The 12,926-nt window shown below is 40.4% G+C and overlaps 1 protein-coding gene across 3 annotated transcripts in view; it reads left to right on the top strand.

The window, feature by feature from the left end:
* Positions 1 to 12,926, top strand: part of RASGRF2 (Ras protein specific guanine nucleotide releasing factor 2) — a 205,051-nt gene extending 192,125 nt beyond the window's left edge. For all 3 annotated transcript variants that reach the window (XM_075932213.1, XM_075932212.1, XM_075932211.1), the window contains 6 exons: positions 571 to 655; positions 1,292 to 1,489; positions 5,499 to 5,578; positions 8,576 to 8,693; positions 9,499 to 9,567; positions 10,715 to 12,926. In XM_075932213.1, coding sequence (XP_075788328.1) covers positions 571 to 655; positions 1,292 to 1,489; positions 5,499 to 5,578; positions 8,576 to 8,693; positions 9,499 to 9,567; positions 10,715 to 10,807 — 643 coding nt within the window. In that variant the 3' untranslated portion in view covers positions 10,808 to 12,926. The remainder of the gene's footprint in view (positions 1 to 570; positions 656 to 1,291; positions 1,490 to 5,498; positions 5,579 to 8,575; positions 8,694 to 9,498; positions 9,568 to 10,714) is intronic.

The raw sequence follows: 12,926 nt of genomic DNA, 5'->3' as shown, positions 1-12,926 counted from the left end.
GTACACTAAGAGCAGTAGCATCGCTATCTCTGTGATATGTGTGCTGTATGAGCACCATGCAGTAAATGTCCTATGGAGTTACATATTGCTATTCCATCTTTCTTTGAGTCTTTAATCTTGCATTAATTTGTCACTGTTCACTGATATTTGAAAGCCCTTGGAAAATTAAAAACAAGCCTACAGTCTCGGGCTTCGGACTAGTGAAGGCTGAGCATAGTGGAGATGTGAACGGCCTCCGGGGAGGTGAGTGTCAACTCCATACAGCAATCTGATCTTGTCAGCTCCTGGTGCTGTATTAGCATCAGTTTCAAATAGCATCATGATGCTGAACTGGTAGTACAGGAAACACAGAAAACTGAAAGCACGCTAAATGTCCTTTGAAATGTTTACAGCCTTACAATGTACTAGTAATGGCACAGTGAAAAGCTACAATTACATTGAAAAATTATATTAAGTGTCCAGTAGAACTAGATGTAGTTGAAATCTGTTTGGGATTCAGTTTTCATGTTTTTGTACTGCATTTATAGATGACATTTTTTCTTTTGTTGATTTTTTAACACTGATTTTCAGAGAATTTCTTGGGCAAGGCTGGATGAAATTGGATAAAAATGAAAGAACTCCATATATTATGAAAACCAGTCAACATTTTAATGATGTAAGTAACAACAAAAATGGAGAATATCTTTTAGGAACCCCATTGACATGGTATATGAACTCTGAAATAAAAGCATCTGTCTCTACATTGTGATATAATCTCTGATATAGTATTGACGGAATGTAACCGCTTCTTTGTGAGTAACCTTCTAAACCAAGAAATTGTGTAAAGAAGTGCTAGTCAGCAATTCAATAGTAATTTGATGGATTAGAACCTTTAGAACTATGCTGAAATCTTCCACTGTTTACAGAAGAAATTAAGTTCTTTCTTCAAAGGATGAAACTCTAACAATACCAGTTAACTATCGTGTTCTGTTCTATTGCTTAGTTTCACCCATATGCTTACCCTTGGCTTATATTCTTGATATGTTGCTAAGAGCCATCACCAGTAGCAACATTGCTGCTGGCTCTGAGACATTATTCACTGATTGTTTTGCTGCATTTGTTACCCTCCCCTTAGTTCACTGTTCTTCTTGTTCTCTGGCAGTGTTTTCAACATAACATTTTCTCAGCCTTATTAATTAAGAGCTACAATCTCTGCCACCTCATTTAATTTTCTCTCCTATTTTTTAAATAATATTGTTCACAAAAGCTTACATATAAATGTTTTAGGATTTTTGGCTTTTCATTTGGTCAGATGAGTAACCTTGTTGCCTCGCAAATTATGAACTATGCTGATGTTGGTTCCCGTGCTAACTCAATTGAGAAGTGGGTAGCGGTGGCAGATATTTGCCGATGTATGCACAACTACAATGGCGTGTTAGAAATTACATCAGCCTTGAACAGAAGTGCAATCTACAGACTGAAGAAAACCTGGGCCAAAGTTTCTAAACAGGTGAGCAAGACATTTCTACAAATATGTTGTTGATGCATTACCTGGATAATAAAAGAGGTCTACGTAACTACATTCTAAACAGATTTATTTAAAATTAAAGAGCAATCTGATTTTCTGCTAAGATTTTCAGCAGACATTGTTATTTAATTTCCAGGGTTTGTATATTTCACTTGTTTTCAATTCCTGTATCATTAATTAAATATTTTAAACACTAACTAACTTTATCACAAGTTGCATGTGCATATATCTGAATGCAAAATTTGACCCAAAATATTGATTAATTCAGATATGTACATTTAGTTATACATTCATTTGGAATAAGGACAACATTGTGGTGGGATTAAAAAAATGCTGCCCAGTATCATAAAATAATTTTTGTTTCTCTCTTGACATTCTCAAATGTAGCCCTAGTTCCATGTGCTGTTGTACGTGGCAAATAGCTTTCATTGCCTAAAAAAATGAGAATTAGACACTTAAATATCTTTTGAGGATCTAGGCCCAATTGATCTAGAATGTACTTTAACAATTCATGAAAGTTGCTCCTGCAGACTTAAAATGAGGAGATAAGTGTCTCTCTGGTTATGTCTACAGTGTGACAAAAGACCAACGGTACAGCCAGAGCTGATCTGTGTCAGCTGACTTATGTTTGTGCAGCTCAAACTGCAGGAATGTAAAATTGCAGTGTAGATACTTGGTTTCATTGGACCAAGAGTCTAGGACACCTCTCCTTCCCCCACTCATAGGGTCCCAGGCCCAAATGTCTAGACTGTACTTTTATAGCCCCTCTGCTTGAGTCCTACAAAGCCAAGTCAGGTGACCCAGGCCAGTGTAGATAAGCCTTGTTTTGCACATTCAGACTTTGGCCTCTCTGCTGAGACTTCCAGAAAGGATTTGTCTATACCAGGGGTTCCCAAACTTTGACACACGGACCAGTAAATCCATTCACAAGCTTTTGGAGAACTGGTAACATTTGCATATTTGCATATTCATTAAGCAAATGATGAATATTCAAATAAGTTGTTTCTGGTCCTCCCAAAGCCCCCAGTGCCAGCGTTAGCAAAGCTTTTGATACAGTCACCCACAATATTCTTGCCAGCAAGTGAAGGGAATATGGATTGGATAAATGGACTGTAAGATGGATAGAAAGCTGGCTAGATCAGGGTTTCCCAAACTTTTTACTTTAGTTGGAACCCTTTTTTCTTTCAGTACTGTTTTTTGCAGCCCCAAAATATAAAGGCATATAAAAAAAAGAATGAAAAATGAATAAATTTTCAGTGTTTCTCCTGGCTACATCCTCCACCCAGCCTGGGCCAGGGCTTGGGGGACCCGGCGCCACATGAGCACTCCAGGAGGCGGGAGCAGGAGCAGATTGGGGGTAGGGTATCTGGTTAGGAGGGAGGGTGCAAGGAAGGGTAGGGTTGCTAGGTGTCCAGTTTTATACCGGACAGTCTGGTACTTGAATGTTTTGTCTGGGAAAGAAATTGAGAAATTACCAGACATACAAAATGCCTGGTATTTTCTAATTAGGTAAGTTCGATTATAATTAGGTGTATCAGTCCTTAGCTGTGAACTGCCTGGCTGGTAGATATGCTCACGCTGCCTGAGTGTGTCTACCTGCCAGGCAGTTCGCAACTACTCAAAGGAGGATATGTGTGTGTGTGGGGGGGGGGGGGGGGGCAAAATGGAATCCCTGGCCAGACACACTCATCTGCCAGGGTCTGCAGGGTCTGCTTGTGCCCAGGTCAGTCCCGCTCCCCCCCCTTCTCCTCCCAATCTCCCCCGTCCAGCCCTGCTTCCAGTGGCCGGTTTCCCCCGTCCCTCACCAATCTCCCCCAGTCAGCCCCACTCCCCCAACGACCTCCCCGACCAGCCCCGCTGCTCCCGTCCAGCCCTGCTTCCAGAAGCTGGTTCTCCCATCCTCCTCCTCCTCCTGATCTTCCCCAGCCAGCCCTCCCGCCCTCCAGCCAGCCCTGGTTCCGCTGCCTGCCCTCCCCGATCTCCGCAGGACAGCCCTGCTACCTCCAGCCCTGCTACCCCCAACCCTGCTTCTGCTGCTCGCCTCCCCCCCCATCTCCCTGGGACAGCCCCCTCTGCCCTCCAGCCCTGCTTTCACCGCCTGCCCACCCGCCTGCCCAGATCTCCACGGGACAGCCCCGCTGCACCCAGCCCTGCTTCCCATCGGCTGGTTTCCCCCCCTCTCCTCCCAGCCCGCCTGGCTCTGCTCCCCTCCCAGCAGCCACGCTGAGGCCTGGTATTTCGGCCCGGTATTTTGGCCCATAGTTTGGGAAATGCTGGTCTACACTGAAGTATGAATCCCGTAGTTTGAACTCAGGCTCAACTTTTACCCCTGTGCATTACGCACAAATTACGCTACCCAAGGTCCCAGGAGCAATTGACCTAGAGATGTCTGAAACATAGAACTTTTTCATTTTTCACTTTAGGAGTGTTAAAGCACACCTGTGACATACTTCTCTTCTGCTAACTCAAGAGTGTGCAAAATGTTCCTGCCCACACTATCTGACCTGATTCAGCTGCGAGAGGGCAGGGATATACCCACTGCATGTCCTCTTCTGGGTTTTTCCACTTTAATCTTTGCAAAGGGCCTCTCTTGGAGGCTGTTTAGGGCAGTGTTTCTTAAACTTTTTAAGACCGAGGCGCACCAAACAATAATTTTTTTTTATGAGGAACACCAAGGTCAGGGGGGAAGGGTTGGGGGAAAGTTATTGAGCCTTTAAGGGTGGCGATTTTGAATTCTGTTGTTCTCCGTGGAACACCTCGCGGCACACAGGTGTGCCACGGAACACAGTTTAAGAAACACTGGTTTAGGGGATATGCAGAATCAGTGCATTTTGGCCATTTTCCAATTGGAACCATCTTCTTTTCTTTAAACAAACAAAAAAAGCCCACACAAACCAGTTTAAAAGCTTAAGACTAACAAAATGTTTCCATGTTAGTTTTTTTTTAACTGTAGTGCTAATTTTTAAAAAATAAATAAACATTCCCTTATACTGCAGAAGTGCTGGTAACCCAAACATTATATTAATGTCATGTTCGTGCAGGAGAACAAGAAACTGAAATAATCTGTAACTGCTTAGGGTTTTCAATTGATTACAAATTCTAAGTCAGGAACAAATGTGGCTAGCCTCTCTTCATTTTCCATTCTATAGCAAGTCTCTAGATAGTGATAAATAATGAAAAATGAATTATTTGATAAACTAAACTAAGGTGTTATAAATAATTGGTAATTAAGCTTACAGTGTTCTTTTAAAACAATACTAACATCTCAGCTGAATGTGAGTTCAGCTTCTATCAGTTAGCTGTAGGTAAACACATTGTCAGAGTTAAATAACATTTTGAAAATTCACTTTTCTGTGATTTCCCTAAAAGCATTTTCCAGCCTTTTTTGCAGAAACATAATTTGGTGATTGCTAATCATTTTATAATCCAAATCTGCAAAAAATTATGCACATGCTTAATTTTAAGATTAAGTAGTCCTGAAGTCATCTTGCCCCTTTGTTGTGCTACCTTCTTGTTTTTCTCTTTTCTGACTTCAACTTTTTTATTCACCCACATACTAGCTACTGGCTTGTCCTTTGTAGTTCAGAGTGCATCGGGGCACTGAACAGCCTCGATTCATGCTGATTTCAATGGAAGTTGAAGACATGCAGCATCACATAGGATTGGGCCCCAAATAACCTCTTATGTGAAGTGCAACTGAGTGTGTTTTCTTGAATATTAGTTTCACGATCCTGTTCTTTTTTAACTTGCTAGGCAAAAATCATTTTTGTATGTGGTACATTTCTCAAGCCACTGTGGATAAAATTTTCAAACCCCTAATTCCCATTTAGTCACTCAGGAGCCTAAATTTAATGAAGTCAGTGGAAGTTTGCTCCTAATTTTTTTAAGTCTTGTTTTCAGATACACTATTTTCATAAGTGCTTTTTGCAATTTTACCCCTTTACCATCAGTTTTCACACAGGTTGACACTTGTAATTTATTCTGTTTGTAGGCAAAAGCTCTCATGGACAAACTTCAGAAGACTGTATCATCTGAGGGAAGATTTAAAAACCTTAGAGAAACACTCAAAAAGTATGTTTTCTTAAATAATAAATTAGCAATATAATTATATTTTGTTAAGAATATTGGATAGCGCTTATTCAAGAGTTGGCTTTGAGTTTATCTTTTATAATGAAAATTGTATTGGACAATATTTTTACTGAATAACCTCTCTAAAGCTGGCTTCATTCTATATGAGCATCATTGTTTTGCTGAATATACTGTAATTTGGAACCTCTTATAATATGTAATATGGTTCTTCTGGGGAATTACCAAAGCAAATTAAACTAGTAATTCGTAAAAAATGATCACTATTGGGGACTTTTCTGATACTGATGAACTTTTTTCAATAAGTGTAACACCAGCTTTATAAATAAAATGTTTTACTCTTCTGATAATGTTTATTTGACATTAATAGTCCCAGGGTTCAATATGAGTGGCTCCAAAGAGCTCTCAATACAGATTTGTTATCTCCAAATGTGAGCACAGACACCAAGAGCTCTATCTGGACAAGGGATCTCCCAGACTGATTGACAGTAACTGTGTTAAATCATCTTGAGGGTGTGTCTAGACTACAGGGTTTTTTCGAAAAAAGTAGCTTTTTTTCAAAAAAACTTCACCTGCATCTAGACTGCAGCCATGTTCTTTCTAAAGTAAATCGAAAGAATGTGGCAGTTTTTTCTATCACGATAAATCTCATTTCATGAGGAATAACAAAAAACTACTGAATGCAAACTGTGCTTTTTCAAAAGAGAATGTCTAGACTCTCTTTCGAAAAAGTGTCTCGCTTTTTCAAAAAATCTGCTTGTAGTCTACATGTTCTCTTTCAAAAGAGGCTTGTAGTCTAGACATAGCCTGAGAGAGTGCTACTGTTCTTACCTACTATATATCTGAGAGAGTTTGTACGTTTGCTCCAGAACGCCTCCTAAACAGTTAGAGCTAGGACCACCAAATTCAGTACACAGCTTCCTCTTATCATAACTTAAAGCAACATAAAGGTTTGGTTGTGTCAGGAAAATGGGATGTGCCTGGAATGAGATTGCTTCTCATAAAACCAAACAGAAAAGAGACAGAATTGTCAAATCAAGCACAGTTCTGGAAATTGACATAACTAACCGAATGTTGTAAGAGGTCTCAGAGTGGGCTCAGAGAAGGCAGGGGCTCAGGGCAAAGGGGCAAAGTTCCACCTCTGTCCACTGCAGCAGCTCTGTTCTGGGCCAGTAGAGGGCTACACTGCCCCCTCCTCCCCCAGCCATGGCTGCTCCGTGCTAGGGGTGGGGGAGAGGGTGCTTTTCCCCCATCCCCACCCCCACCTGTGTTTACTCCATGCCGGGCCCAAAGGAGGGAATGCCTCCCTCCAGCCATGGCACCCAAGCCATATTTGCTGCTGCCAGGGGACAAGTGGTCCTTCATGGCCCCAACCGAACCTGGACCTGCCTCAGCAGGGGGACATGCATGCCTCCCTCGTCTGTGCCCATTGGAGCTATAGTGGCCATAGAGAAGCACTTCTCATCTGGCCCCAAGCTACTGCAGTGTGAGAGGGAGTACAATATAGAGAGTATAATATAACCTTTGTCCTCTTGAAATCAGCAGGAAGTTGGACTGAGGTGAAAACATCTCTAGAAAAGTTCCCTAGCTGCACTATCCTTTCTGTAGGTCACCCCCTCAGAGTGGAATATGCATCTGTTCCCTAAAGGAATTTCCAACGTTAGGAAATCTAAGTGTTTTCAACTGCATAACTAGGGTTGCCAGATGTCCAGTATTGACCCGTACAGTCTGGTATTTTCACCTCCTGTCCCGTAAAAAAATGCAGAAAATACCAGACACCTAAAATGTCCGATATTTTCAGATTTTTTTTCCCGTCCAGGAGGCAAAAATACTGGACTGTCCAGGTCAATACCGGACACCTGGCAACCCTACACACAGTCAGCAACTGGGCGAAGCCTGCCTGTCTCCTCCCCACTTACCTGGTTCTGCAGGGGTGCTGTCTGGTCCGGAGCAGGGCGAGAAGATGGCCGCTGGCTTCCGGCAGCCTGTTAGGAGAGGCAGAGCCCAGCCCCTGTTTTTAAAGGGACTATGCTGGGTTTATTTTATTTTATTTTTTTGCTTAATAACTCTAGGGGTCCTTTTTTTTCCTCAACAGTTTTGGTCCCCCCACCCTTTTTTTTTTTCAACAGAATTTTTTTTCCTAGTGTTTTTTTTTGGGATGGGGTGTTTGGTATTTTTGGTTAAACCATCTGGCAAGCCTATGCATAACATATTAAATGTTTACCAAACCAGCATGGTAAAGATCCTAAGGCTTTTTAGTATAAGCAATATTTTAGTATAAACAGTATTTTAGTATAAGTAATACATTGCATGAACTATACAATATATGCAATGCATTGCTTATACCAGTGGTTCTTAACCTGGGGTACACGCACCCCCTGGGGGTGCGAGATGCCCTTTCTGGGGGTGCAAAACATGCCAGATTTTTATGATATATCTTAGGTTTAAAACTGACCTACTTCAACGATTTTTAATAAGGGGTGGGAGAACATATTTTGAGAACCAAAGGGCTGCAGGCAGCAGTAAGGTTAAGAACCATTGGCTTATACTAAAATACAGTACCTCAGAACAGTAGAGATGACTTGAAAGCATGTTTCAATGCATTTTCAGTAGTGCATTGGCTTTATTTCTGAAATTTTCTTTCAGCTATATGTGCAACATATTTGAGGGTGCATATCCAATGCCTTTCCCCTTTCTGCATGGTAGTGTTATTGTGGCTTTTACTAAATGTTATCCTTGTTTCTCTCATAATTGACAGTTTGACATTTGATACACCTGGCCAAATTTGTCTTTAGTAGAAGTGTGTGCAACTCAGGGGAAACCAGAGCATCTGCTCCTTTACATTAACCTATGAATTTGTTTGGCCCAACTTGTAGAAGTATTTTTAGAAATTAAAAAACCCCTTAGACATTTGTGTAATGTATAAAAAACAGTGTATAAATTGAATCCTAGTAGAAAATAATTTAATTTCTCATCCTGCAGTTGTAATCCTCCTGCAGTTCCCTATCTTGGAATGTACTTGACAGACCTAGCATTTATTGAAGAAGGAACACCAAACTTCACTGAAGAAGGACTTGTCAATTTTTCCAAAATGAGAATGGTAATTTTTATTTCCATACATGTTTCCATTGCACATTTTTAAGTTCACAAATTTAACATTGATTTACTTAGAACTTTTTTGAATTCAAATGGCAAGATTACACAATATATATGCACAATATGAGGTCAATAGAAGTTTGAAAACAATCTTTTTGCAAATGAATCAAGGGATAGTGTTTTCTCACCACCTACTGGCAAGTCAAGGAATATTGCAGTTTAGCTTTCAGTTTGGTCAGCTAAAGTTGCAAGAAGAAAAAGCATTTGGTTTAGGCTTCCAGGGATTAATAAATTATGTTTTAAAAAAAAGTTGCCAACCTGGTACCATAATTCATCAAACAGCACCTCTCAAAAGAGGTCTTTTTAGAGCATGGTTGGGACTACTGCTCCTCAAGGGAGTGAAAAAGGCTATTAAAAGATGGATTCTCTCTGCCTTCCAAATTGTGTTATTGTTCAGAGCTCCTCAGAGACTTGCATTGGAGAAATATTGACACCAGCTGCTCTGCTAACTGTAGTTTAATGCCATGTTTGTGACTTTACATTGTAGAGGTCACCTGAGGGAAACATGAGGAGAGTATCAGGGTAAAGAAAGAAGGGGCGAGGTGATCCACCTGAGACTATTTAGTAGTGGAAATGGCTGATGTGGGAAGGCAAAAAGCCCTCTCAAAGCCACAAGTGCAAAGCCCTTACCTCCAGAATATTTTGGACCAAATTCATTCCTGATGTAGCTTTACTGAATCCAAAATGTTCAAGTTAAAGCACAGACAATAAGCAAAACATTTTATCATATAAATTTATTCCATTGATAGATATCACATATTATCCGGGAGATACGCCAATTCCAGCAGACCTCCTATCGTATAGAACATCAACAAAAGGTATAGTAAGTAATATGTGATGCTGATCAGAGGTAGGGCAACAGTTATGTCATGGAGGTCATGGAAGTCATGAAATCCAGGACTTCCATTGACCTCAGAGATATTTTCTGCCTCAGGACTGGAGCTTCCAGCCAGCCTGTTTCTGCACTTCCCAACCCCCACCTGGTGCAGGAACCATGCAAATGCCCAGTCCTGTTGGGCAACTGGGGGACTCCTCACAGCTGGCCTACCGTGGCAGGCATCCAGCAGATCCCGCAGCTGCCCAGCCATGCCAGCTGGCTGGGGGACCTTGCAGCAGCCCAACCCCATGGTCAGGGGACCCCAGCAGCCATGGGTGCTGAACCCACTAACCCTTTTGTCAGAGATATTTTTAGTGAGAGTCAGGAACAGACCATGGTTTCCATTAATATTTTTTCTTGTCTGTGAACCATCCATGACTTTTACTAAAATTATCCATGATAAAAACTCAGCCTTAATCATATGTGCTATGAGGGAGGTTGTTCCTGCTATCAACAAAAAGATACACAGATGGGCTCCCCGTACAGTAACAGTAGGAGGCAAACTGAAATTTGTCCTGACACTTTAAGTTACCATAAGCTGCTAGAGTAACATTATCATCTCAGGCTTTGTTCATGAAAGCATTTCTTGCCTCCTCCACCTCTGCAAGAAGTGTAGCTCCTCTGGCAGTGGAGTCAGTACAGTTCTGCAGTATGAGAGGGACAGGACTCAGTGTGCCCCTTTCCATACCCCGCTTCCACAGAGGATACCAGCACACAGGAAGTACATGATGTGTTTGACCATCTGATACTACTACATAGATCTCTGTAATTTTAGGGGAAGATTCCCCTCGCTCCCATATTTCCCTGGTTCCCAGAATGGCCACATGGGTTAGACACAAGAGTGAAGATTTGCCTTTTATTGAGAGAGAGGTTTTTTTAAACATCTTGAATACTTTGTACCACATATAATTAACTATTCTGCTTCACCAAGAAAACAGAACATAAGAGATGATTGCAACATTTGTCTGAAATGGACTGAAGCTGCTAACTAGCTGTTAGGGGGATGTAGAAGATGGAGAAATTGCATTAAAGATATATAGACATTTCAGTTTCAGAAATATACATTGCAGTTGTTTTCTGTATTCCAGGTCACTCATTACTTACTTGACAAGACCCTCATCATAGATGAGGATACTCTATATGAGTTATCCCTAAAGATTGAACCGAGACTCCCTGCCTGAAGAATGAGCTTCGTCCCAGAGTTGACAAGAGTTTTAGTGTAATGAACAGAATTATGCATGCCATGCCCTACAGATCATAAAGGGAAAGACTGAGAATATTGCAAACTCGCTTTTTCAATGAAGGAGACAGAGCCGCACAGAAATTCCCTCTTAGACAAGGAAACTCAGCAACTGGAGGTGAAAGACAAAATACTTCAGACTTGAGGGTTAAGTGATTGTTACTTTGCAAAGATAATATTTTGCCAAATGGACTGTGCATCTAATAGAAAACAGAAGCCTTTCATGAGAATAGCTACCATTGCAGCCATCCTAACGGAGCAGAGAAAGAGACAAATTTAAACGTAGGTACTCTATTTCATTAGATTAGGATAAATGGGCAAATACAGATGGCATTGATCAGCCACAGATTGCTTATCAAATGTGTATCTATTGAGGCGTTCATGGGATTAATCTGCTTTCATTATACCGTATTCATTGCAAACAATAGGATCTGAGAATAATTTACTTACCTTCGGTGATAGCAAGATAATATTTAAGATCTTTAGCTACAGCTGTTCAAAGGTTTTGTTATAAATTAGACATTTTCATTTATAGAATATTAAAGTCTTAAAATATTTTATCTGCCTTTTCTAAGGAGGAAAGTTTTACATGCTACAAATTAATTAATTTACCTTTGTAAATATTGTTTTCATCGGTACATGATGAGGAAGGAGTTTTACTACGTGGAATGTAATAAACAGTGTTAATAGTTGCAGGCCATGGGTGCATTATCTGGAATATCTGAATTTAGGAGCTGTATTTGGAATTCCTTTTCCCAGATTTGTGAACATATCATGAATGAGATACTTGGTTATTTTGCACATTGTCTCCTGAGAAAGGCACTCTGATTGTCTGTATGGCATCTCTGACAGTTCAGTGACTATAAAGCACCTACTGTACACATGGGGGAAAGGAATGCTAACCTGTTTTGGCAATGTATAATGTTGAGAAATGAAGCGAGCAGGACTAACATGAAATGGGTTGTTTAAAAGCATCTGAGTGTCTGCTAGAGAAAATATGCCATTTGTAACTGTTTTTAAAACCCATGCTACTGAGTGATTCTGGGTAGAATCAATTTTCTGCAAATATATGGCTCTTCATACTGTTTCCTGTTAAAGAGTGACCTATTGTAGCTGCATGGAGGATGAGCTCAAAATGCATGATATGCAGTATGTCATAACACAGGTCTTAACATGGTTGAATATCTAGGCTGGAGATGTGTTCTGACTTTTCCAGGGATTCTCAGCCAGTTGACAAAATAGGGCAATATCATTTATTTACCTCCCTTAAATCCTCTCAGGGAGATAGCTGTTGACCTGAGCCTAATTGATCTGACATTTCTTACCACCATTGTAAAGTTTCTGAATGTTAACCATGAAAATGGATCTGCCAGGCTTTTGGATTTTGTCTTTATTTGCACTTTAATTACATTGTTAGCTAAGCCAAGAGCTACACAATAAATTCCATTTGTTGTAAATGTAAACACTTGCAGTTATAAATATACATTAGTACATGTGAATTTTATTATGCTTCCTGCACAGAAACACCATCTTTGTAAATAACTGCATGATTAAACATCAAAGAAATAGTGGTAAATTCCTCATTAAAGAAAAGGAAAAAGAAGCTTCCAGAATTATTTTTAAATAGTTCTGATTAATGAATGCTGTAGAAGTCAGCATGGAAAGAGTTATGATAGATGCTTTTTATCTTTTTCAAAAAGTTGCTTGTTTTTTTCAGAAGTGATTGATGAGAAGCTGATTGCATCCTGATGCATGATAAACAAGAAGCATGGGTTATTTGGATCATAAAGCCAACCTACATGTTTTCTTGTATTCATAATACAAAATGAATGACCATAAGTCAATTGCATAAAATACCTGAAGGTCACACAGTGGAAAACAGAAGCAGTCAAACTGGTTTTAAAAGCAAAAACATTAAACAACTGTAAGTGTTCTCCTAATAGATCTTTGTGGCACACCCTGTTGGCTACTACAGGCAGTCCCCGAGTTACACGGATCCGACTTATGTCGGATCCGCAGTTACGAACGGGGTTTTTCTCGCCCCGGAGGACTGGAGCAGC

Source organism: Pelodiscus sinensis, chromosome 6 (assembly GCF_049634645.1).
Source record: "Pelodiscus sinensis isolate JC-2024 chromosome 6, ASM4963464v1, whole genome shotgun sequence".
Classification (NCBI taxonomy): domain Eukaryota; kingdom Metazoa; phylum Chordata; order Testudines; family Trionychidae; genus Pelodiscus; species Pelodiscus sinensis.
Note: the sequence above shows the minus strand (reverse complement) of the source record. Positions and strands in the feature narration are given on the sequence as shown.